The sequence below is a fragment of the Metarhizium brunneum genome, chromosome 3 (genome assembly GCF_013426205.1).
Source record: "Metarhizium brunneum chromosome 3, complete sequence".
NCBI classification, from domain to species: Eukaryota; Fungi; Ascomycota; class Sordariomycetes; order Hypocreales; family Clavicipitaceae; genus Metarhizium; species Metarhizium brunneum.
Genome location: NC_089424.1, coordinates 349,900 through 374,803, shown reverse-complemented (window position 1 = coordinate 374,803; position 24,904 = coordinate 349,900). Strand labels below are relative to the sequence as shown.

General features: G+C 51.6%; 10 protein-coding genes across 10 annotated transcripts; 5 read left to right on the top strand and 5 right to left on the bottom strand.

The window, feature by feature from the left end:
- Positions 1 to 306: 306 nt before the first annotated feature.
- On the bottom strand, positions 307 to 3,257 carry GUA1 (GMP synthase; the record flags this gene model as incomplete). The annotated part of the gene is made up of 23 exons (XM_066130566.1): positions 307 to 343; positions 403 to 461; positions 514 to 666; positions 720 to 834; positions 908 to 966; positions 1,018 to 1,032; positions 1,090 to 1,116; positions 1,174 to 1,185; positions 1,243 to 1,257; positions 1,311 to 1,339; positions 1,400 to 1,443; positions 1,492 to 1,568; positions 1,620 to 1,651; positions 1,710 to 2,097; positions 2,150 to 2,178; positions 2,240 to 2,312; positions 2,362 to 2,486; positions 2,539 to 2,603; positions 2,663 to 2,671; positions 2,730 to 2,769; positions 2,820 to 2,852; positions 2,905 to 3,052; positions 3,213 to 3,257. The coding sequence occupies 23 exons, from the start codon at positions 3,255 to 3,257 to the stop codon at positions 307 to 309; spliced, it is 1,629 nt and encodes a 542-aa protein (XP_065986784.1).
- A 395-nt stretch (positions 3,258 to 3,652) lies between these two features.
- gch-1_0 (GTP cyclohydrolase 1) lies at positions 3,653 to 4,491 on the bottom strand (the record flags this gene model as incomplete). The annotated part of the gene is made up of 2 exons (XM_014685000.1): positions 3,653 to 3,967; positions 4,024 to 4,491. The coding sequence occupies 2 exons, from the start codon at positions 4,489 to 4,491 to the stop codon at positions 3,653 to 3,655; spliced, it is 783 nt and encodes a 260-aa protein (XP_014540486.1).
- Positions 4,492 to 5,246: 755 nt separating this feature from the next.
- On the top strand, positions 5,247 to 8,702 carry apt (Adenine phosphoribosyltransferase; the record flags this gene model as incomplete). The annotated part of the gene is made up of 1 exon (XM_014684999.1): positions 5,247 to 8,702. The coding sequence occupies one exon, from the start codon at positions 5,247 to 5,249 to the stop codon at positions 8,700 to 8,702; it is 3,456 nt and encodes a 1,151-aa protein (XP_014540485.1).
- Positions 8,703 to 13,700: 4,998 nt separating this feature from the next.
- CRYZ (Quinone oxidoreductase) lies at positions 13,701 to 14,774 on the bottom strand (the record flags this gene model as incomplete). The annotated part of the gene is made up of 2 exons (XM_066130565.1): positions 13,701 to 14,551; positions 14,624 to 14,774. 2 exons carry the CDS (start codon positions 14,772 to 14,774, stop codon positions 13,701 to 13,703), a joined length of 1,002 nt encoding a protein of 333 aa, XP_065986922.1.
- Positions 14,775 to 16,137: 1,363 nt separating this feature from the next.
- On the bottom strand, positions 16,138 to 16,794 carry G6M90_00g053600 (uncharacterized protein; the record flags this gene model as incomplete). The annotated part of the gene is made up of 1 exon (XM_014684997.1): positions 16,138 to 16,794. One exon carries the CDS (start codon positions 16,792 to 16,794, stop codon positions 16,138 to 16,140), a length of 657 nt encoding a protein of 218 aa, XP_014540483.1.
- A 2,023-nt stretch (positions 16,795 to 18,817) lies between these two features.
- Positions 18,818 to 19,681, top strand: tropE_0 (Short-chain dehydrogenase/reductase tropE; the record flags this gene model as incomplete). The annotated part of the gene is made up of 2 exons (XM_014684996.1): positions 18,818 to 19,109; positions 19,161 to 19,681. The coding sequence occupies 2 exons, from the start codon at positions 18,818 to 18,820 to the stop codon at positions 19,679 to 19,681; spliced, it is 813 nt and encodes a 270-aa protein (XP_014540482.1).
- Positions 19,682 to 19,932: 251 nt separating this feature from the next.
- On the top strand, positions 19,933 to 20,455 carry G6M90_00g053580 (uncharacterized protein; the record flags this gene model as incomplete). The annotated part of the gene is made up of 2 exons (XM_014684995.2): positions 19,933 to 20,294; positions 20,383 to 20,455. 2 exons carry the CDS (start codon positions 19,933 to 19,935, stop codon positions 20,453 to 20,455), a joined length of 435 nt encoding a protein of 144 aa, XP_014540481.2.
- A 511-nt stretch (positions 20,456 to 20,966) lies between these two features.
- On the top strand, positions 20,967 to 21,275 carry G6M90_00g053570 (uncharacterized protein; the record flags this gene model as incomplete). The annotated part of the gene is made up of 1 exon (XM_014684994.1): positions 20,967 to 21,275. The coding sequence occupies one exon, from the start codon at positions 20,967 to 20,969 to the stop codon at positions 21,273 to 21,275; it is 309 nt and encodes a 102-aa protein (XP_014540480.1).
- A 1,107-nt stretch (positions 21,276 to 22,382) lies between these two features.
- On the top strand, positions 22,383 to 23,264 carry G6M90_00g053560 (uncharacterized protein; the record flags this gene model as incomplete). The annotated part of the gene is made up of 1 exon (XM_014684993.1): positions 22,383 to 23,264. One exon carries the CDS (start codon positions 22,383 to 22,385, stop codon positions 23,262 to 23,264), a length of 882 nt encoding a protein of 293 aa, XP_014540479.1.
- A 354-nt stretch (positions 23,265 to 23,618) lies between these two features.
- Positions 23,619 to 24,492, bottom strand: G6M90_00g053550 (uncharacterized protein; the record flags this gene model as incomplete). The annotated part of the gene is made up of 3 exons (XM_014684992.1): positions 23,619 to 23,757; positions 23,825 to 24,303; positions 24,391 to 24,492. 3 exons carry the CDS (start codon positions 24,490 to 24,492, stop codon positions 23,619 to 23,621), a joined length of 720 nt encoding a protein of 239 aa, XP_014540478.1.
- Between the last annotated feature and the right edge of the window lie 412 nt (positions 24,493 to 24,904).

The window sequence follows — 24,904 nt, the reverse complement described above, 5'->3', positions numbered from 1 at the left end:
AGATCAAGAAGAGCGCGACAGACCATGGTTCAGGGATAAGGACGATCGAGCTTAAATGGGCACCAAGAACTTGTAGCTAGAGACACCAAAGGTTCTGGAAAGGGTGTGTCCATTGTCGCAAATTGATATCATTATTGCACGCTGCGCGTCCTCTCCAAAGACGGCCAGCATCATGGTGCAATTAATTCTGAGCCCATTCGCCCTTTTCATTCTATGTGCCTTTATCTAGAAGAGCCTGCAAACGGTATTGAACTCACTTTTTATTCTTCTTCCCAGCCCACGCTGGCGAGTATTCCATCATGCCGCCTATTCCAGCTCAATGGTGCCAGGAGGCTTTGAAGTTCTAGTACGACTGTATTAGCACACGAAGCTCGAGATTCAAAGGGGCCATCAGTTCCTTACAAATCATAGACAACACGGGACACACCATCTACCTGATTGCAAATGGCACGCGAGACCTCCTAGGTAAGGGATTAGTACGCGAAAGCACAGTATAAAGGCTAGGTGATTTACCTGGAGGAAGGAGTTGTCAAAGTTGAACACCTCAGCGCTCATGAAGTCTTTGGTACGAACAGCGCGGAGGATTACAATGTAACCCCAAACGCGCATATCACCAAAAACACCAACACTACGGCTAGTATCAAGACCAGCAAAGGCTTGGGACATCTAGGAGAGAATGTTTAGCTTGCACTCATCTTGACATGTGCGACGCGCCCTACCTGGTCGTAAAGGCCAGCCTCCTTGATCATGTTGATGAAGATATTGTCAGCCTTGCGGGCGATCTCAACTCGCTCCTTGGTGACGTCGCCAAGAATCCTGATGGCAATTCCCGGTCTGCATTCGATTTAGTTAGCAGACGCTTCAAAGCTGGCAAGGAGAATGAGAAGCTCGAGGGTGATCAACATACCCGGGGAATGGGTGCCTGTTTACCAGCGACTCGTGTATGCCGAGTTGCCGACCAATTGCCTGCAAAGCTTAGTAAAAGTGACGTCAAGATTTACCCCCTTATTAACTTACCCTCACTTCATCTTTCTGTGCAGTATTGTTAGCTCCATGACCAGGCGTATTTAAGACAAGTATAAGACTCACAAATAAAAGTCTGAGCGGCTCGATAAGCTGTGATAGAAGTCATGTTAGATTTCACTACGTGATAAAAGATAGAAGTGTACTTACACGTAAGCCTTGCTAAATAAACCGTCTTAGTCAGTGTGATCAAACTTGGCTAAGCGGTGTTCGACTTACGCCATTCATCATTCGCTACATGCTGGTAAGTAACTGGGAAGTGAATCATAGACGTTGATTTTTCTTACCTCTGGCAAACCGCCAGTATTATGGTGAGCTATCTCTAGTTAGCTGGTGTCCAGTTCTTGCATGACTTCACCGAGCTTTATCGGCTTACTCTTGATTGTCGCTGAGGGTCCTCTCCACGAGAGCGACTCGATACTGAAATGCTATTAGCTTGGACTCGACATTACAAGCTCAACGACTTACACATCAGGGTATAGTGTCCCTTGCAAGAACCACTCGACCTTCCCGGAATTTGGTGTGTTTTCTGCTTCTTTTTCGATCTTGTGGGCCATGTTAGTAAGTCTTCCACACCTTCAGAGAAAGGGGCGTACCCTTATAGCCTCTTTCTCGAACACATCGATGACTTTAGTGTAGTCAGTATCATTGTCGCGAACCCATCCAAGATAACTCGGGGTACGTACATGTCGACCCAATTATCTTTCGCTTCTTTTCGGGATCGGTAACACCCGCAAGACGACTCAAGAACAGCTCGCCGGCATCGACAACGGTGAGATTGATACCGAGGTGGTCCCTGAGATTCTTCTTGACCTCCTCGAACTCGTTGAGACGCATACAGCCGTTGTTGATACCTATCGCGATGAAGCGGTCCCCAATGGCTTCACGCATCAAAGTCGCTCCAACAGTGCTGTCGACACCGCCACTTACGCCACCAATGACGAGAGCTTTGGGACCGACAAGATCCCGGATGCGAGCGATCTCGATCTCAACAAAGTTGCCCATTTTCCAATTTGGTTGAGCTCCGCAGATGTTGACGCTGAAGTTGAACAGGAGATCGGTTCCGCGGGGGGTCTAGATCCGAATGTCAGAGGGAGTTCTAATGTAAGGCCTTGGAGGGACCAACGTGTTCGAGCTCAGGATGAAACTGGACACCTAGTCACCTTGTCAGCATCCTGTCTTACTGAGCTACAAAAGTAGCTTAGGGAAGACAAACCAAAGATAGGCTTCTCCTCGTGGGCGATGCCGGCGAACTCTGAGTTCTTGGTAGCAGCAATGACCACAAAGTCCTGCTAGAGTTAATAGGTTTTCCAAAAATTCGAATGAAATTTCACTCGCCTTGGGTAAGTTAATTAGCTTGTCAAAGTGGGACATGAAGACAGAAATTCCGTCTCCCAACCCAGCGAAAAGCCGGTCGGCATGACTGTTAACTTTGGTGATGGTGACGTCCGCGTGGCCATACTCTATGGAGAAGGGTCAGAAGCAATTTTAGATGGCGTTTCAAACGTCACAAACCTCGTGCCTCTCCGCGAACAACATTACTTGAGTCGATTCGCCAAGCGATCTCCTGGCAACCATAGCTGGGGTCATTCATGTCAGTGTCACAGCGTATATCGATGGGTGTTGGAGCAAGCCGCACCAAATACCACTGTACATCCGTGTTAGTCTAGGTTCAGAGACTGGAGAGGAGGGTAGAAAACACTCACAGAATGGGTACATCGAGTTCAAAAACAGCAGGATCAACATCTACACATATGAGTACATGTAACAGGACGTTTGGGAGACGGAAACCGTACGGGGTGAGCCCTCGTCATACACAGAGGAAGGACCTAGTAGCTCAGTCAGACCTCGGCACAAACCATACATCCAGACATTTCACACCTCCAGAGAAGATAATTCCTTTAGGCTTCCATGGCAGCTCAGCGACCTTGGTGGTACACGGAAGTAGCTCAGCGAAGACGCCGAGAGCCCGAATTCGTCGCAGAATAAGATGGCTAGTTTGTGAGCCAAAGTCGAGTACAAGTATGGTCTGGAAAGACAGGGTCAGCTAGTCCACTCGTCTTACGGCTGTACATCGATTGCGCCTGCACGCTCTGTCTGCAGTGACCAATCGCAAATTGTGTAGAGTGACGACCAGGGAGCCTCGAGGCTCAAATTCTGGGCTTCTGCGGGGTAGTGGCGGTACATACGTCGAAGCTATTATGAGGCGCCTCGGCCTCAAGGGTAGAAGCCATTGTGATCGTGGTTTCGGCGGCGTATCGAGCAGATTGGTGGTATTCGCAAAGTTGGCTTCGCGAAAAAAAAAAATCACTTCTGGTGGTGAGAGCCTTGCTTGACCCAAAAAATAGTGGGGCCTGGCACGATTAGAACGTACGGAGTATCTTCTAGCTTTGGTTGCGCCCCCAGATCCAATGCTAAGATATCACGTGACACATTGCTTGGACTACAGAAGCCCAAAGCCTCCAACTCGGACACGGCTCAGGTAGAAATGGCGTAGGCTAGAAATCTAACCGAGAAAGAAGATTTTGGAATATTCATTCGTCATATTCTTCTTCTAACCAACTATACCGCTGTACACCCGCGCCCTGTCTTCTGTATAGGGGGCGGAACGAATAGTTCCAGCTTATGGCTATACTCCTGTTTTATTTACGCCAATAAGGCTCATGAACTCGTCACGCGTCTTCTTCTCCTCCTTAAAGCAGCCGAGGACGCAGCTCGTGATAGTAGCGGTGCCTGTCTTTTCAACGCCACGCATCTCCATGCACATGTGGGACGACTCTATGACAACCGCGACGCCCCGAGGGCCGATGATTTCCATGATAGCATCAGCGACCTGTTTAGTGAGGCGTTCCTGAATCTGCAGCCGTCGCGAGAACATCTCGGCTATGCGGGGGAGCTTAGAGAGCCCAATGACTTTCCCAGAGGGGATATAACCGATGTGAATCTGAGCGTTTTCATAAGTTTCAGGCTGAGGGAAATATGGATTTCAAAAAGACTTACCTTTCCCGTAAAGGGCAGAACATGGTGCTCGCATAAGCTGGAGAACTTAATGCCCTTGACAATGACCATCTCATGATGCTCCTCGTCAAAGAGTGCATTATTGACAACATCATCCACGTTGATCCGGTAGCCCTTGGTTAAGAATAACAGCGCATTCGCATACCGTGACGGCGTGGCCAACAGGCCCTCACGGTTGGGGTCCTCGCCCAAGCATTCGAGCAGCGTCCTCACGGCGCTACGCATCGTCTCCAGCCGGGCTTCAACTTGCTCGGGCGTTTCATCAACGCGGCCGCGGGCGACTTTTCCGAAACCATTACGGCACTTCTCGGAAGCGTTGACAGGGCGGTCGGTAAGGGGCGCGTGAACAATGGAGGCATCAGCAGTGGGCAAAATCTCATCACGCTCAATATCCGTGCTCCTGCAAGCAGAATCGATGCTGATGTTTGAGGAGTCGGACATACTGGCCATGCTGAGGAGTTGCTTCTTGGATTGATCCATGAGGCACGGAGCAAGGTCTGATATCTGAGAAATAACAGAGGGGACGAGAAAGCATATTATAGGTGAAAACATGAAGAAAAAGAGGCGCGATTACCATCAGTCATCGGGATCAGGCGGTAGATTTTGGTGGCTCGAGCCTGGGGAGATTAAGAAAGCAGAGGCTAAAGATCAATGGAAAACCGAATGGACTGAGTCTTGTTTCATCACGTTTGATCACAAAACATGATTCTGTGCTCTGTAATACTCGCTGGCAACGACATGATTAGCCACTGAGTCACCGGCGGGTAGAGATAGCAGGCCGAAGCTCTACATATCCGTCATCACGCCGCTGTTAGCGAGCTTTTGCCAATGGTCCTTGTTTCATGAATTCCCGCTCGCGTGCAGACGTTGCACTATCTCTGATTGCTATGCCGTGATGCTTTGCATTAGGAGCAGATAGGGGTGGGACAAGATCAATAGCCAACTGTTGACACACATCCCGAGGCGGATGTAACAGCACGTATTTGTAGTACACGGCGGGTATATATATGCGTCACTTTGGGCGTGTGTCACATTGGGAACCCACGTAGTTTGTGTGGCATGGAGAATCCCCAAATAGGATTCCAACAAACCGCTGCAATCCCCGCGCTGAGTCTATAAGTAGGTCCACGATCAACTCAAAAAAGACAACACTACATCGGCATCCATCATTTCATGAGATACATACATACACACAATCCAAAAAAATGGCATTGACCACTCTTGAGTCCCTCAAACAGAGCCTTAGGCATAAGGCAACGACAACGTCATCATCCGCGAAGAGGCCGTTGTCTGACTCACAGTATAGTGCTGGCTTCGAGATCCTCTTAGGGAGTTCCGGATGGCTGACGTACCAAGACTTCATCATTCCTCAACTATCTGCACTGCTAGACCCTCTTGTTAACTCGGGTGTCCGGATCTCGGTGCTGGAAGTCGGACCCGGGCCTAAAAGCGTACTTGGATATTTGCCCAGCTATATGAGACGTAGCATCGGGAGATACTCTGCGTTTGAACCAAATGAACTGTTCGTTTTAAGGTTGAAGGAATGGCTTTACTCTACCTCGGGGACAGGGATCCCACTCCCCTGTCTAGAAAGCCCGCCTGACATCCATCGGATTCCATTTGTTGTGGACAGCAGCGCCAGCTTCGACGGTATGGGTGACGGCGCCGACAAGTTTAACGTCATCCTATTCTGCCATAGCATGTACGGCATGAAACCGAAAAGCAGTTTCATCAAACGGGCGCTGGAATTGCTTGTTGAGCGGCCAGGCAGCGGATTCGTGGTGGTTTTCCATCGCGAAGAGACCTTGCACCTCGACGGCTTGACGTGCCACCAAACGACTTCTTTCCCTACTGGAGTCACTCGCGTGGCGGATGACGACATGGTGCTCGACCGCTTTGCCCCTTTTATCGCAGGATTTGCCATGCAGGATGAGCACGCGGACAAGTCCACCCGAGCCGAGTGGCGCAAGGTGTGCCGCACTTTGGGCCATCGTGAGCAAGGCCGTCAAGACCAGCTCCTATTCAGCTCGCCCGAAATCATGGCGGCCTTTACTCGGCATGCGACAGCGCTCACAGAACTGACGTCGCAGGTGCCATTGGGATCCGGAGATGGAGCGAAAAACCGCCAGGCTCGCCTCCGCCGTCCGGCCTCCATCGTTAGGCCGACCGATATTCGACACGTGCAGCAGTGCGTCTGTTGGGCTTTGGATCACGGCGTCGGCCTGACCGTAATCAGCGGGGGTCATAGCGGCCATTGCCTCTGGCCCAACGTCGTCTCCATCGACATGGGCGCGTTTGACCAAGTACACATTGTCCAAGCCAGGGGCGAGGGAGGATCCGGACCTAACATCGACTCCGGTTTCTTGGTTGTTGCCCAGGCCGGCTGCAAGACCGGGGACATTGTCCGCAAGGCCATGGCAGCGGGCCTGACTGTGCCCATGGGTGCGCGCCCAAGCCTAGGCGCAGGGCTGTGGCTACAGGGCGGTATTGGGCACCTGGCTCGGCTTCATGGACTCGCGTGCGATGCCATCGTTGGTGCCGTCATGGTCAGCGTCGCCAATGGTCGCGTCCTCTGCATCGGCAGGGTGCCTAGCCAACACCGGCCGATCGATGCTGTGTGTCCGGATAACGAAGACGATCTATTATGGGCGATGAAAGGAGCTGGGACCAACTTTGGTGTCGTAATAAGCGTTACTTTCAAGGCTTGCCTGGCTCCAGTCTACTCGATCCGAAATTGGGTTATTCCACTAAGCGACAGGCGCGAAGCGCAACTCAAACTAGGTGATTTCGATAAATTGGTCGCCGCCAAGTCCCCGCGAAATTCTTCTGTAGATGCGTATCTCTATTGGGAAAGGGACATGCTGTGCCTCGGCGTTTCCATGATCGAATCTTCCACAGCTAATAAGCTTGCCTTCGGAGCGCAGACACACACGCCCACGCCCATGAGTAGACTTTTTGGACCCGAAGACAATTACAATACTGTGAATGGCGTCGGTTTGTTTGAGGCGGAAATGTATATGTCTGGCATGCATGGTGGGCATGGCGGCAGCAAGACCTCGTCATTCAAGCGATGCTTGTTCCTCAAACATATCGGGGAAGCCAGCATGATCGAAATCTTGGTGACAGCAATTAAGACTCGTCCCTCGCCGCTCTGCTATCTCCATCTTCTGCAAGGCGGCGGAGCAGTCTGCGACGTAGCAGCTGACACCACTGCTTTCGGTTGTCGCGACTGGGATTTTGCTTGCGTTGTGACTGGCGTCTGGTCCCGCGACCAAGATGGAACCGAAGCTGTTCAAGCTGCCGTACAATGGGTGTACAACGTCGCCGCAGAGTTATTGCCCTTGAGCAGCGGGGTCTACGGTGCCGACCTGGGGCCGGACCCCAGAGATGCCGCTTTGGCAGCCAAAGCTTTCGGTCCAAACCGGCCGCGCCTGATCCGCCTCAAGCAGATCTCGGATCCGCGAAAGGTCCTGGCTTACACTTGTCCACTAGTCAAAGCACCAATGGCGCCGACGCTCATCATTCTCGTTACTGGCGAAAGCTGCGCAGGCAAGGATTATTGCGCCGACACCTGGGTCTCCGTCATCACCAGCTGTGCCTCCACGAAGCTCACAGCACGCGTAATCGCCATCGGCGACACGACCAAGCGAGAATATGCAGAGGCTACTGGGGCCAATCTCCAGCGCCTGCTTCGGGACCGACGCTACAAAGAACAACACCGGGCTGCGTTGACGGCATTCTTCCAGGAACAGCTACGCCATCGACCTCAGCTGCGGGAGGAGCATTTTCTAAATGCGGTGAAAGACGCCATGGATATGGACGTGCTGCTCATCACAGGAATGAGGGACAAGGCACCCGTCGCAGCCTTTTCGCACTTGGTGCCAAGCAGCAGACTGCTCGAGGTCAGAATTCAAGCTAGTAATGAAACGCGACGGGCTCGTGGAAGCTGCCGAATCAGCGGCGACAATGACGACGGCACGGAGTGCTACCCACCCAGTTTGCTCTTCCACAATGATTTGACTGGCAATGAGGCGGCCAAGAAATTTGCCCAAACCCATCTGCTTGCCTTCTTCCACGAGAACCTACAGCGACTGGCCAGCATGGTACGCCCAGTGCCTGGCTTCCCACGTCCAGGTATCGAATTCCGCCACGTGCTTGACATCTCTCAGCAGCCAGGCGGGCTGGGCTTGTGCACGTCCCTGCTGCAAGCTCACTTCACGGGTGACTGGGCCAAAGTTGATTTGGTAGCGTGTTGCGAGGTTGGCGGCTTTGTCTATGCGTCAGCCTCAGCCTTGCGTGTCGGCGCGTCCCTGGCCTTGATTCGCGAAGCTGGCAAACTCCCTCCTCCCACGATTTCCGTCCGCAAATCATCGTCACACATCTCATCCTGCGCCTCTCACGATGCGGGGGAGAAAGGGATAGAGGTGGGCCTAAACATATTCCCAAGAGGCACGTCCGTCGTCGTGGTGGACGATGTGCTTGCCACTGGGAAGACGCTTTGTGCGGTGCTGCAGCTTCTAGACGAAGCCGGAATCAGTGCTGACAAGGTCGACGTCATGGTTGTGGCAGAGTTCCCTATTCACCGCGGCCGGGAACTATTGCGTCGGCGCGGCTTTGGAGGAGCCAGGATCCAGAGCCTGTTGGTCTTTGACGGTGCTTGAGAAGAAGCGACCAGCATGACATGATGGTTCTGTCAGCAGAATCGGGGAAAGGATTAGTCAGCCACCGCGTGAAAGGGCCAGCGCGGGCGGCAGTGGCGTTCCATTAACGCGCGTGTGTTAGGGTTAGGGTCAGCCGGTCAATGATACGTCAATGGATAGAAATAGAGTAGTTTGCATGGTTCAGTTTCACAGTATGAGGATAATAGATGAGTTTAGTCCAGAATCATAATCGTTTTCTTCCGTCAAAAGACAAATTCCCACCTCATGACGAGCTATGCCAGCCGAATAAGACAGGCAATTAGGTAAGAGGATGTGCCTTCATCACAACAAAGACAGCTGCAATATCCAGCGGCAGAAACATGGTCACACATGCACTTTCTAACTATATTGGGTTAAAATGTATTTCAACCCAAAATATTGACGTGCGAGGAGTTATAAATCAAATGTTTCAAGGTAATAACTAACTATACTAGTCGCTATTCTCCCGAACAGATGTTATTTGTAGCAAAAAGTGTAGTTGATTGAGCCAAGTTTTAAAGTAGCTTCACCGGCCCAAAACGAAAGTAACCATCATCACCCTCGCTGGTTAATGGTGCCCGCCAAAGACCAAATTTTCAAAAGTAAAAATGGCCAAGGAACGGCTCCCCCAGCTTCTCGGCCGTCTTGGAATTTAAAAAGAGCCCCGGAGGCAGCGAATAGAGTATGCCACATTGTGCATGTACCGCTGGCTCTCATAGACCGTATAGGAAGAGCCCGCACAGTTTGATCGGCTTTTTCGTATGAGTCAGGCGGAACGATAAGAGGGTGTGATATATGATTTATGAATTTATTACATACCCGTGAATGTTGCAATGTTCGCCCGAAGCCGCTAGTCTGATGGAGTTAATGCCTCGGTCGGTGCTATCTACATATCAGCATAATAGTAGTTGGCAGGCTATGGAATTGTGTGCTCACAAAGGAGGTCCTAGGTTCACACAGACTCCATTCACTGGGATATTTTGGCTCTGCCCGCTGAAGTTGTTACCATCATAGATGGTGGCGTCGCCAGCAGCCTCAGGGGCAGGGGAAGCAGCCACCTCGGGTGCTGCTGCTGCAAGGGGGATAAGTAGAGTAGCAAGGAAGGCAAGAGAATGCATAGTGAGGATTGTGATGTTGTAGAATAACGTTTAGAGTGAGATAGTGTTATTTCTTATAGTCGGTTGAGAGCAAGTGTGTTTATTATTGGTATTAGGACTGGGCGTGAAGATGGCAAAACATGATGGCTTTATACTTTATCCCCGACTTGGAATCCCCCTACTACCTTGAAAACTACGTCCTCCGACATGGTTACAGACCACAATATCTTTCAAAAGGCTTGGACAGTAATATCTAACGTAATGTGGTTCTAAGACAGTAGCATGACATCTCCAAGCAAGTTATTAGTATAATATTACCATAAAACTATTACCTACAGGGCCAAGCTGAATCTCTTAGGTAAAAGTCAGGTAACTTAGATTGACAGAAGTAACCCGTGATGGAGAGACAAATGATGAACGGTAACGGTTGAGACATTAGAGTAAGCAAGCTCTTGTTCGCATTGATCGTGGTCTTGAAAAATCAGTCTTTTGCAATATGTACTACCTGAGCCGTCGTCTTTCATAAATGCTAAAATTTTCAATGCTACTATATATTACCCACCACTCTAGAGAATGGAGTGTCGAGGGGTTCTTGGTCCTCCGTGCCTCCGTTACACATGGATCCCTTTGCTATTGTAGAATCGTATAATCCCTAGCTTTAACTCATCCGTATCTTCCTTAATACATTATTACTTATTTCAGTCGAACAAAAACGTCGGAATGTGCTCAGATGGTTTAGCCAGTCACCTCAAGCGTTTGCTATGGTGTTTTCTGGGCAGCATAAAACTATAGCATCAAACACCCAACCATTAAAACCCAAGCAGCTGGCGATAACATAAAGAGCTAGAACGAAACTAACACTGACAACCAATTTGTCGTATATACGTGTATGCATATGCATGGGGTGTGGCACACTGCAACCCAAAGAGCGTTTCTATGCCACATGTCAGCCAGCGATACACGATGAGCGGGGATGCCAAACTTTTGCCTATGATTGACACATTCTATCAAGAGCTCCACCACTAATATGCTGTAGGTCTCATGTTCTTCTTCCGTTGTGTGTCTTATACATAAGTAGCTAGGCCACTGCCGTAATATTTGAACAAGTTGACAAGGTGGTCGGTTGGAGCCGACAAGTCCCTGCGTACAGATGTCCCAAGAGCAAACAGGGATTATCCGTTCCCATCCTTGTGTATGCACTGTGACGTAGTGACAGACACTCTCAATGCAGCCACGTTACCTTGCATGGCTGAACGCCATGGGCCATGAGAACTCGAGAGACTCACAGAGCCTATCCGTTCTATTCTAGCCAAGGTCCTCCGTAGTTTTACGCACCACATGTAGATTCCTGCTCTCTAAGGTAGTGTAGGAGATCAGGACCCTATGTGTGTTCTGTTCCCATCATCGAACCACCTTTTTGAGATTGGCCATCAGCGAACAAAGAACCGCTTGGTAAGAATAAAGGGGGGTCGGATAATGAGACAATCGATGCGAAAGGATTCTCCACACTCTTTTCCCCGGCATAGAGAAGCGACAACCCCTAAAGGTGGACTTGACTCGTTTGCTGCAGAGTTCTGGGGTTGGGCGTGCCCGAGGCCCGGTCTGCGCAGGGCTTGATGAATCTCTGATTGGGCATTCTATCAAAACCCGGCTACATACTTTCCAGTAACTGAAAGGTAGCTCAAGCCTCGACGTAATTTGTCTGTGTCACCGAAAAAAAGTGACCCAACGTCACAGCAGATCATCTATGGGGTGAGACATGCCGCCGCCGCAGTAACTACCGTGTCCATGTGAACAATGGGGATCCGATGGGAGACATGCAACGGTCAAACTAGCCCGGAAGGTGTACTGACGCCTCACGTCAGTTTTGACATGGTTGCGTTGGTGACAAGTTCAGCAAGTATTACACATAGAGAAGGGATGAGGCCATCGTACCCAACTACGGACACAGTACAGGAATTACAATGCGACGTGTAATTGATGCCCAATAGTGGTCATGTTGTACAAGTCTTGGCAGTAATACCAAACCGTCAAGGTGCAGCTATTTCATGTAATAAGATTATATAAGAGCATGGGAACGACTGGCCGACTGCAAGATTTGGCGGATTAGGCACGAGATCGTCGATTCCCAATAATTGCCAGTCAGTGGAACGATTTCAAAGGATAGTATCGCTTCGGGCCGTACCGGTTGGCGGCTTGGCAACATTTAAAATATATTGTAGATTTTCTGGGCCGCGAGACCCGTGGTTCTCTTATTCCCGAGGCGTTTGCTACAGCATCAACCCAGAAGCCAGCGGCAGGTATCGGGACTATGGATAATATCGACTCGATAGCTAACGTGTATTACTGTCTCCTCTGCCCTCCTGTGTCCTGGATGGATGGAACAGGAATGCATCATGATGCTTTTGGGGGGACTTGGGCACCACCGACAGCTGCTGTACATCTGCCAATGACAACACTTGACCCCTTTCTCGCGGCATCTCCACGCAACATCCGTAAGTATATGACAGGTCAACCGGAATACAGACTACATGTATGTAGACATCCTGCTGTCAGATATGCTGTGACTGCTGATGGGTCAAGCTGCCAACACTGAGCGAACGGCGAGGCGGGATATTATTGTCCCACAGCAGGCCGGATAAACACGGCTCTCGAGCTGTAACCCGTTCCCATGAGCTTCGGGTTCTGACGTTTCCCATCAATTGAATTCAGAAAATGCGGCGTCGTTTGAAACATAAAGGGCCACACCCCATCGTGCTTCGAGGGCAAGACAACTGAAACTCGACTGATCTCCATCAATCCCAACAAGCAATATTTCATCTGAACCAAACACCCAGCTTTACCAAAGCATCCTGTCAAGATGCACTTTGATTCATTCACTCTCCTCTGCGTGGCCACCGCCATCGCCGCTTCTGGCTCAGCTACGGCTATGCAATCTTGTGGGCCAACTTAAAGCTATTGTGGCTGGGTGCTCCTCAATGATTTCAATACATTTAAACCAAACAAATGATGCCATAAAGAAATTTGAAGAGTTTTCAATAGATCAGCTGCCAAGGTCAATTGACAGGTTGGAGTGCGGAAACAGTCTCCGATCCAAACGGGGTTTACTACTGCTATCGCCCCTACGAAGCCTTTCTTCTTGATCATTGCAAAGCAGGCTGTGCCGGCCCAGTTGCTCATTGTGCGTAGACTACGCGACATACCTGGGCTCTGGTTGCATCGACTGCCCATGTAGCGCGAGAAAGGAGTGTGAGCCATGGCAAAAGTCGGCCAACTCTTTCCCAGATCCCGGGCAAGCCTACATTTGACCTTGACAGTTTTTCATTCTTCCCGTTTTATATCTACCCCTGGCCCCTTCAGCCTTTGTGGGGTGCTCTTTATATGATTGGAATTCTGGTTCTCGCTGGCCAAGAATGGCACACATTGTTGGTGGTTCTTCATTTGGACTTCCTTCCGACAAGTGTCGACACATCATGATGCAAATGCGGATGAATTATGAGTAGCGTTGGCAATAATACAAAACGACATTATATTCTCGGTCTGAACAATATCATCATGTCAAATGGTGCGTATGGTAGCCCACAAGCCATTACGGTATATAATTTTATCGGATCGTCATCGAGTCGGAATTTTCTACATTAGGGTCATAATAAATATACTTGGCCTGTTCCTCGCGAATCGTGACTCTGCAACTAGATGATTTCTATTTCCCTACCCAGGAACTCTGTCAATGAGAGCTTTCTTCACCAATGGCCTCGAAGAGGCTACAAGACCAGCAAGTAACCTGTACAATATTCCATACCCTCCATTGCTGCATTTTCTCAGTACAGGGATGAGTAGAAAGTATCCAGGTCCGTTTCTACCGTCTCGCGAATACTGCGGCTCAAATCACAACCACCATCTTCTGTCCTCCTCCTCCCTGCTCGAGAGTATCATGAACTTCCTGCAGTTGGTCGAGGCGAAACTCTCGAACTGGGACTTTAATCTCCCCCTTCTCAACTGCCCGAATTAGTTCACCCCATGGCAGTGCCAAGAAGTCCTTTGGATCACCCGAGTAGCCTGTGAGGCGCCGACGTTCGGCTAGATCTGTAATGGGCGAAAAGTCATCCATTGTCCACTCCCCGCCCTGTATGCCAGTCATGCAGACCATGCCCTTGGGGCGCAGGCATTTGATACTATCCTTTAGAGTCTTTGTGCCAATTAGTTCCAGTACCTTGTCGAATTGTGCAGGAGCGTGCTTGGCAAGGTTCCCATCGTCAATAAAGACCTCGTCGGCCCCATAATCTCGCAGCATCTTCTCCCTGGCCCCGGAGCGCGTCGATCCCGCCACTCTCCCGGCACCCAGATACCGCGCAAGCTGGAGCGCAGTGAGGCCAACGGAGCTCGTGGCGCCGCGGATGAGGATGCTTTCGCCGGGCTTAAGTTCCAGCGCTTGAACAAGCGAACCGTACGCTGTTTGAAACATCTCCGGCATGGCGGCAATCGTGGCGATGGGGAGGCTAGTCTGTGGGATTCGGGAAATGTTCGCCTTCAACGGGCAGGCATATTCGGCGTAAGACCCCGGGATTTGTCGTCCCAGTCCTCCCATACAGGTTGCGATCCTGGTGCCGATGGGCAGGTCGCCGGGCTCTGCTCCGGAGCCAGAAGGATACCCAGCAACCTCACCAACAAGTTCAATGCCCAAGATACGTGGGAATTCAATACCCGGCGAGTGACCTTGGCGGGTGTACATTTCTAAAAGTCAAGACAACACCAGGTCCGTTAGGTATCATCAGGTGGGTGGGTGGGTGTTGAGGCGAGACGTACCAGCACGGTTGATTCCAAAGCCAAGAACCTTGACGAGGACTTGGCCTTCCACGGGAATGGGCAAAGGAATATGTTGCATTCTCAGCACGGACGTCGGGCCCGGCGAGTTGCAAACCACGGCTCTCATGGTTCCGGCCGCTGTTGGGGACATTTTGGTGGAAGGAGTCAGTACCTAGATGATGTACGACTGTGCGGATAGCTTTGCGTCTAAACGGTTGAGAGGCTCAACAGTGAGAGAATATCGTGGGCGAATATGTTATGAGACCATGTATGGCAGATGGAGATTCCGGGGGTAAGGGAACATTGAAGTTTAATATTATTAGGCCGGCCATCGCGCCCACAACCGCCGGCGGTGACCCCGCTCAATACTCGGAAGCATCGGAGGTTTGCTATCAATATGCCTATGCCAGTTCTTGCCTGGCATATTCGCCATCGGAGCTCCCACATGGAGATGCTAGAGTAAGCACTTTGTTGACACGTCACAGGTGTGGCGCTGCGAAAATTGCAGCACCGAAGTAACATTGAATTTACATGATATGCTACCCTATCAAGCACGATTCGACTCACTACATCGGCAGAAACAAAGCCTGTGTATCAGCCCGTCAAGTTGCAATGTCGGTCCCAATATATATTGTGGTCATATTTAATTAGACCGGCGACATGTCCTAAATAACGTTGTATTGACTCAGGGGCTCTCTAACACAATGCAGTCCTGCTGCAACTTGGTTATTGTAAACCAGGCAAAACAACGCAACTAGTTGTCATGACATATTCTTTACCTAGCATCTCCAGCCCTGTAAATGCATGCCTCGACCCACTTACCTGGAAGAGACCAAATATTGCCAATCTTGATCGATTGTATAGGTTACACCATGTCAGAATGAGTATTTAAAGGAGGAACATATTCTAACTTTCGGCCCTGCTTGTAAAACCTCTAGAGAATTACTCAACTGCCTTGTTGCAACACACTGCTTCTCCCCAGAGCTCCGTTGACGTCAGCACTCAAAGTAAAATGAGCTTGACGACTCCATACAAGGGTGGCCACTGCGCGAGCGATATGCCCTGGAACTTTCCCCAGCCCGTCGCCGTAACATACGAAATCACCGTTGGAAACCGACGAGCTTGATAATACACCCGAATCCAGTGTATAATCTGGCCCGGAGGGGGGGATCTGGCAGTGCCAGCGCAAAATCCAGTGTCTCTCGCCTGACCAATATTTACATTCCCATCAGTATATTCGCAGATAGCTAGTGACTCAATTCGGACTGAAAGATATTACTATTCTTTTTTTTCTTTAATTTTTTGAAGGGGTAAGAAAAGCTAGAAACAAGGTTCATGGAAACAAAGCTCGCAAGTCCCACACAAGTGAATCTTGTCATAGCAGGACTAGAAGATATCTTGTTTTCTCAGGGTGATTACCAAGGCGTCAGAACCGCTAGCTACAAATTGAATTGGACAACCGTTCCCTAATGGCTCGAATTTGGCGCGCACGAAACATGCCCCGAGAGCTAGGATCAAATCTCCCTGTACTCTTTCCTCGAAACGACGGCCAAGGCTGTGCGAAGTTGCTCCGCCCACTCTTCACCATCCTCAAAGCTGCCCGCAAGAATCTGGGCAATGACTCGGTCCAGGTCCCCGGCAATATCGTCCTCGGATTTGGATTCCCCAAGTCCCCTCGCCATGACGGCATATCCGCTAGTCAGTAGTTCGAGCCCGGGTGCGGATGCGGCATGATAGTTGTCAGAGGCGGCCGAGAAGCGAGCAATCGCCTCCTCAAAATCCCCCAGCACCAGGTCGAACGCGCCGACGAGCCAGGCGCCTGTACCGACCTGGACCGGACCAAGCTTCAATCTGTCAACCAAAGACGCCGAGCGCTGGGCAAGACGCTTTGCTCTGAGCAGAGTAGGCTTGTCCGGCAAGGGTCCGTCGCGTTGCCAGCCCGGCCAGGCATCGGCCGCGACATTAAAGGTGAAGCGTTGGGCAGCGGTCAACGCCTCATTCTCATCTGCAGACCCGGTCATGGTCTCGCCGATGTGGCTTTCTATATTGTCGGCAGCAGCGTTGGCCGTGGTGATGGCCGCTGCTGCATCTCCTCTGCTTCGAGCCTCTTTGACCTTGTCCACCTCGCCGTTCCAAGAGGGCGCGGGACGAGAGGGACGACTAGCTGACATGGGGTGTGATGGTGATCTCTGCCAAGTGCTGTTTTATCGCGGGCGCCTTGGGAAGAATATTTGCAGAGAGATACTAGACAAGGACGAGTTGTTGAGGAGGGGAAGGGCAGCTCGTGTTATATCCTGACAACATTCAGCTGCACATGTGCTGACTGTAGACAAGCAAAGTCAACATTACCATGTGAATTACCGTGAATGTGGATCTGAACCAATTACATGCAGCCGCCGAATGCGAGTCTTGCCACTACCACGTCTTCATCTCGGAAGCAAAGTTGGGCATTGTTGGTCTTGTTATTGCTTTCGAGACAGCCATTCCAATGGTAAGGGCCTCTCATACAAAAGCATAACCCCAGACAAAGACAAGGTAGGAGGCTCAAAGCAGGAATCTCCAATTACTAGTTCGAGGTATATTCCGCGTCTACAAGCCAACATGTGCAAGAAGCTATTTCATGGTTCTCTGACAGCAGTGGAGAAAACGAGTGTTGTGATGGTATGGAAAACTTGGTAAATTTTGCTTTCATTGTTTCAATGACCATTTGCTTGAGGTTGTGGAGTTGACTGATGCAGATAGTTGGATTGATGTGATGCGTCTTGGGCAAAGGACTTCGCAGTATTAGGTGGCTATAGACATGCCCCGTGTCAAGACATTCACCGTCACCCCGACTGAAATGCAGCGAGAAAGACGTCCTACTATATGCTTGAATTTTGTCCGCTCCTGAGGGAATCGTTGCTATATTTCCCTAGCTGCGCATGTAATGGTCGGTAATCCAGCATTATCAGCCTCAAGTCGCAGCACTAGCTTTGCGTAGCTAGAAAGAGAGTGTGCTGCGATCAAAAGGGATGACTTTATACCAGCGTGCGCATCTTCACCCGGTGGCTGATATTGCTAAATACGAGGCGAAGAGCTCTCTCGTCCAGTGGGTCGACGTCTCGCTGGATCTGTCTGGTTTTACAAGTTTACGGAGTTAAGTGGAAGCCTCCGTCAGACAACCCTCACCAACTTATATAATTTTTAGGCGTCAACCATTGGCAATCATCTAGATGTCAGTTGATGACATGTTTCAGCAGCGGTGTGCGTCAACCTACACCCATGTCCTAAATCTTCGGTGTCTTTGGTGCTGCAGGCTAGTAGGGCAGCTTTGTCACCGACTACATTCTCGGTGACGCGGGACTGTCTCGAAAATACAAGCTCCGGGCCATTACCCGCGACCAGAAATCTAGCAAATCGCGACGCCTGCAGACAGAAACATAGAGGTGGTTCGGGAAGACGTCCATGATCCTGGTTCTCTTGATACAGCCCTAGCCGGAGTCCGCGTCGTCTTCCTCGTCCCGCTGATAGACGCTGTGGGCGACACAGGCAAGTTGATGGGATCCATTCTCGCCCGCCCTGAGAAAGTCATTTACGGGGCGGAGAGGTTATATAGCCTGTGCTTGAAGAGATTGCACTGGCCATGAGCAAGGCGGCGGGGCAACAAGTCATCTATCGTCGGGTTCGGCTGCGCAAAGCGCGAGAGGAGGATTGCCCTCGTTTGAGGAATTTCTAGCCAAACCTGGTTCCAGGCTGCTCGGTATGTTTCCAAAGATCAGCTGACACTGGGGCTGCTTCTTTCATTTGAGAGAGATGGATTCCGCAAGTCCTCGGGGTGGGCGGAGATGGTGACTCGATGAAATGCGGCACCATGTAGCAGGTTACACAAACTTGCTTTGTCCTTGGTCGGGCAGAGGTTGTTAGACGAGCTTAGGCCGCGGCTTGAGGCTTTGGCCAACATGGCAATGGACACTCTGTGCCCTGCCCTCCCGCAGCCAGCATTGCCACACAGAATCTGCCAATGCTAGAACCCAAGCCTTGCGACGCATCTGGATGATTTCGTCAAAGCCAACGACATGTCATGGCCCGAGCTCAGCAAACAAGGCAGAGTAGGCATCGTATAAAGCCAGAGATGTAGACACACCCACCGAGATGGCCAGGGCACTCCCATCTAGTTTCTTGATCCCCTCATCTGCATCGTGCCCGCAAAAAAACATGTATGTGTTTTCAAGACTCGTCTTTATCACTGGCGGCAACACCGGCATCGGATTCGAGACGGTCAAGGCGCTCATCCAGTCAACAAAAGAACAATACCACATCTTTGTTGGCGGTCGCACACAGGCCAAGGCATTGGCCGCCATGGACCAGTTGAAGGGCATGCTGGCGCCGTCAAGCTCGACTGCTGAGGCCATACAGATCGACGTGACGGATGACGAGTCGATTGAGAAGGCATTCAACTATGTCAAGGATAGATTTGGATGGCTTGACATCCTGATCAACAATGCTGGTATGGCGGTATTGCTCTCTTCACTCACACTTGGCTAACGCGTGCACCGAGGCGCTCTCTTCGACACCACCTTCAGCAAAGACGCATCCAACTTCAGGGCAGTCTTCAATAAGGCGTACGACGTCAACGTTGCGGGCGCCCAAGTTGTTACTGGCCTCTTCGCCTCTTTGCTCATCAGGTCCCCCCGTGCGCGGCTCATATTTCTCAGCTCGAGCAATGCGAGTCTCGGCGGGGCGTTTGAGGATTGCGATTCAGCCAGGACAGGAGAACGGCAAGACGGCTGGCCCAAAGATGGACTCATCACGCACCAAGGATATAGGTGTTCCAAGGCGGCAGTCAACATGTGCATGTTGACTTGGTACCAGGTGTTGAAGGACGATGGCGTCAAGACGTTTGCCGTCAATCCCGGGCTGTCGGCGACGCACCTGGGCGGGAGCACCCCTCGAAAGATGAAGAAGCTGGGCGCTGTAGATGCGGCGCGGGCTGGCGACCTTGTGCGGAGCGTGGTCGAGGGCGAGAGGGATGCCGACGTTGGCAGAGTCGTGACCTGGGACGGAGCCCAAGACTGGTGATGGATGACGGTCTTGAATGACGCCACATCATGATGTATGTATTCAAGCAGGTAGTTTGAAACCAAGCCATGGCCATTCGTCGCCAGGTGCCGCTGTCCAACTTGCCCGTGACGCCTGAGGCTGGAAGGGTGAAGGTCTGGTGTGAAGAAACAAAGCATCTGGTGATGCGTCGCGCTTCGGCCAAACCATTAAGCCGGCACTGTTGACCAGAACCTGTTGAGCCTCGCTCGGCCACGCAACATGAAGCAAGCATGTCATCACTTCACCATTTGGACAACATGAGCCTCTCTTCCCTCTCCCCGACAACGTGGAACACGCTCGGTCTCGGCGTGGCATCGAGCTGGGTCGTTCTCAGCTCCCTCGCCACCTTTTCCCCTCATCGCACAGCTGCGCTCTTTGGCATCACAGCCTTGAGCGACTCCCAAACGGCAGACCACGAGAGCACCCTCGGCTTCTCGGGCCTGCTTGGGTCGCGAGACTTGGCCATCGGCCTTGCCATGTACTACCTTGCCAAGAAGGGCCGCAACGACGAGTTGGGCACCTTGATTCTCAGCACCCTGTGCATTTGCGCTGCCGACATTGGGCTCGTTTTGAGGAGGAAGTCGTATGGAGAGTACGTGCTCTTGCGTCCATTTCCTTCTTTCTGTTCCCTTCTTTTGAGACAAAAAGAAACGTCCAAATATAGTGCTAATCATTTCCAGGTTGTCTGTTCTGGCTGCTGGCACGGCCGTGTATGCTGTCATCGGGCTGGGGCTTCGCGGTTTGTTCAACTAACGCGAGCGACCCCTCTGTGAAGCTCGCTGAATACGAGTTGTGCCTCTTTTGTGTAATCACCTCTATGGGTAAATCTCACAAATTCCTCAAGGAAGACATTGAACCGTGGATGATGCCCGATGTAGTGTACTGGCTCCCTCGTAAGACCTCCCAGCTTAAGACTTCTTTCCACCTTCCCGAATTGGTCCTTTCTCGGCCTTGCCTAGCTACAGCTTCGCGTTTATGGTTTTCCGAATATCTCCCATACCGTCAGCATGGTTATTTGCCTTGTCCAAACCATGGCCTTTTCAACCCGTGCTCCACGGACTTTCCGCGGACAGGCACCGCCTGCATTGAGCCATTTAAGACTGGGAATATACATATAAATCAAGAAATACCATGATATCTGTCATGTAGCGTTCGACATACACCTCGGAACCATCAACAAAAAAAAACATTGAATCACATTCATCACTTCCACCTCTTCCATCAATATAGTTAGCAACATCTCCACGGTCTGAAATCAGTCACCATGTCTTCTACGCAGAGTCTCCAAGACATCAACAACCAGACCATGGGGACGTTAGCCAAGTCATTCCCCATTGTCACGCTCCCCAACGGCGACAAGCTGCCCACCGGCACAGTCGGGGCCTTGATAGTCAACATCAAGGCGTACGACGCCGGCGACGAGCACCAAAGAACGGCCCTTGAACCAGCCATCAAGGCTGCAATTCCAGTGCTGCGCAAGGTCGGCATGTTCGACATCTTTCCCGAAGACGATTGGATCAAAGGAGAAAGTGCAGGCAGGGCATTGGTGGGAAGGCTGGCCAAGGAGGAATGATTTAAGCGACAGGCCAGAGATTGGCGTCAATTTGCGCTGTCATTGACTGGACAGACATAGGCTACTACATGAATTACAACGGCAATATGGACTCTTGTCTTTTGCGAGATTTTAGAAACAACATGTCAATGGAAACCCAACGACTCACACGCAAAATGCCTGGCCAAGATGCCTCGCCATCAATCCGAGCACTTTCACGCTGGACATACTCTCCGTACGCATACCCAAGTCTCACAAAGCAATCAAGACCATGTTTTAAACTCGGTCCAGCTACAAAGTAGAATCTCGTCTGGCCCGAGCGCGGTCTGGTTCTTTCAGCATGCCGATTAGTCTTTCTTGTGCAACACGACAACCACCTCGACATATGATGCCGCACTTATACGCGGTTTCACGCAAAAATGAAGGCACTAGGCCAGATTCCAACCTGCTACACTGACATCCTCCCGTGACGGAGTACTCATGAACATTTCGCGACGTGGCCACGGCATCGCGTCAAAATGTCTCAGACACCACTCAACCACCACGCACCACCCAAAGCCTTTCCGCCCTCTTGGCGCCCGTCTCTGGAACGCTGTCCCAGAAGCCGAAATACCTGTCTAGGGTCGGTACAAGTGATTCTTCCAGTCCCTGGCGGCTCGTGCAAGTCCAAGTCAACCACTGCCGACGCCAGTGTAAGCTGCAGCTGCATTCCAACGCCCCCTTCCCCCCCCCAGCACTCGTTGCCCGCGACCTGCCTTTGATTTGAATGTGGCTTCGGCTACGTGCCTTGGACGGGCCCATGAATAGCTTCAAGTGTTTCAGGCAGCTGTGGCATTCAGTCAATGGGGGTGCTCCGAGGATATAAGACGATGTCCTCGCCTATCCTTATTCCTCCATCGACAACAGCAACACTCTCACCAACGCTTCATCCCATCTTGATAACAAGGTCCTGAAATTGCCATTTGACTCGGACGAGGCTCCGTTGATTCTCTTTTCCCTTTCAACCCAAAGAGTCTTTCGGTGCTTCACTTGTCGCTTTCCTCCGTATTACCCAACGCTATCCAGGCAGATATTCCACCATCCAGTACTTGTCTAAACTTACCAAAAGCACTCGGTACATATAAAAAAATGATTCACACTCTCTTGGTCACTGGTCTCATGGCCGCCGGCGCCTCCGCCCAAGCCCGATATGCCTCAGACGGTTTCAAATACGTCGGCTGCGTCCAGGCCAAGGCCTGCGACTTCCCAGTCAAAATGGATCTCGGCGACTCCTTCACCGTCGCTCAGTGCCAGCAGGCCTGTGGCAAGAACGGCTCCTACGCCGCGGCCGGTGTAAACGGCTGCTACTGCGAGGACTCCGTGTCCCGCGGCGCCCCCGAGTACGAGGTGACCGACGACTCGAGTTGCTCCAAGGCCTGCAAGTCGGGCGACGACAAGGCCGGACGCTGCGGCGGACCGAGCCCAGCCGACGGAGAGCAGCTGTACAACCTCTACCAACGGATTCCCGCGGCCCCGACCGTTCCCAATGTCACCACGACCCGTCTTGCCGATAAGCCTGCCGCTGCCGCCGGCGATGCCACGCCCGCGGCTCTCAAGACGATTGCCACACACCCCACCGAGGCTGCCAGTACGCCCAGGACCGGAGCCGACGAGCCTCACGCGGCATCCTTCAGGGAACCTACTCCGTCGGCGGCCGAGTCAAGGGGCGTGGCCTACTCGAACGACACGGCCCCTGCTCCTCCCGCGCCCGCCACTACAGCGTACCGACAAGAAGAGAGCAAGCCGTCTGCGTCTCCTCCATCCGGCCCTTGCAGGGGGCGCGAATGCCCGGAGGCAGAGGAGGTACCTTCTGAGTTTACGTCCAAATTTGCTCCGGGCACTACTGCCAACAACAGCCCCAGCAGCCCCAGCCACTCGGTCATTGTCAGCGAGGGTCCATCCCGACCTGCCAGTGTCATCACAGTAGCCCTGGGTATGGCGGCTCTTGTTCTCGCCATGGGAATGTCTTGAACGCCGGTTTCCGAGTCTGCGTCCTCAAAAAGTAGGCGCGGTGACACAGTTTTTCCCTAGTGGCGTATATTGTTTTTTCCCTGCCTGCATTTATGAAAGTTCATGACGTTCGGGATACGTGGGTTATGGCATTGGATGAGTTACCAAAGAAAAAAGGAGAGCACGTAAGACAGCGCTGGCATGTTGGTATACTAGTAGATTAAACGAGTTTTAGTGTCTTCTCTCAATTTCCAATCTTCGTTGCAATGTGACAAACCTCCATCCCATGTGACAGACCTGCAAAAAAAAATCCGTAATACAAAGCCCAAAAAAAACGCCAGTGGTCCCCCCTTCCACCCCGATGAGGTGGGCCATTTATATCGGGGGATCCGTCAACTTGACATAGCGAACACCACAGATATTCTTCTTGTGCACTTTACCCTCCTTGTCTTTGGAAATGCGCCAAACGGATTGCATCACGCCACTCGCGTCGTCGTCAATGGGGATAAACATGCTGTGGATTATCATCAGAACCGGTGCCGTCCCGTCACGGACATGGTTGAAAAAACAAAAAGACTCACCATCCCGGCGCCTTCAACTGGTCCAGCAACGCCTGGTGCAGCTCCCTTGCACTGGCACCGACGTGAATCACGTCCCAGTCTGTCCCGTGCGCCTCCTCGCCGCGTCGGACGGGCTCCTTGAGCCCGAGTCTTCCGTCGCCCACTCGAAACTTGACCTTTCCCGAGTCCAGCAGCTTCATGCCCTCGGTGCTCTTGCGCATATTCTCCTCGCCAATCTGGCGCAGCGCGGGGATGTGCTCCAGCCCGACGACAAGACCCTTTTCACCAACGAGTTCGGCGAGGAGATGCGTCAGGTAGCCCGATCCGGAGCCGATATCAAGGACCCGGGGCGCCGGGGAGGCCGCAGAGGGCGTGAGGTAGTGGAGCAGGTTCTCGATGGCCATGGCATGCATGTGTGGTGCGGAAATGGTCGCTTCATGGCCGATGTACTGCGGCGAGTCTTCGTAGGGGGAGTGGGGGGCGTAGTGAGCTCTGTCGACCTGGTTCCCAGATGAACAAGAAGAGATGAGTATATGCACTCGGTATGATTTGGGTTCGAGAGGGCATGTACGCGGTCAAGATAGTACCTTGAGGAAAGCTTCCTTGGCGCGCGGGTCTGTAATCAGGCCCGATCGCCACAGATTCTCGATGAGCTGTTCGTTTGAACCCCCGGAGCACCGCCACGCCATGCTGTAGTTTTGGCGGATAAAGGGGATCGATGCAAGTGGTTGCAGAAAGCTGGCAAAGAGCATGCAGGCCCGAGGGTGACTTCGAGTAGCTCGTATCGAGTTGGCCAGGCTGCGTGATGTCGTTTGCGGAGCTGTTAGTCTGGTTCGGCACGATGTTATGAGCAAAGGAATCCTTCACAATCGACTATCTTGAATTTCAAGGCCGGGTCTTTGTTACGATCAAAGGTTATTTTCAAGGATTCTTGGAATACCGGAGGGCGAAAATGATTTATTGCAAGGTGTGTAGCTGGGATATCCAGGTGGCAAACTGAAGCTTAACCGTTATTTGTATGAGAGCTGGTGCGGGGCCGCCCACGCTTGACTTCTGGAAGCTTGATCCGAGAAGTCGATGGCTCCACCTTAAATGAATACT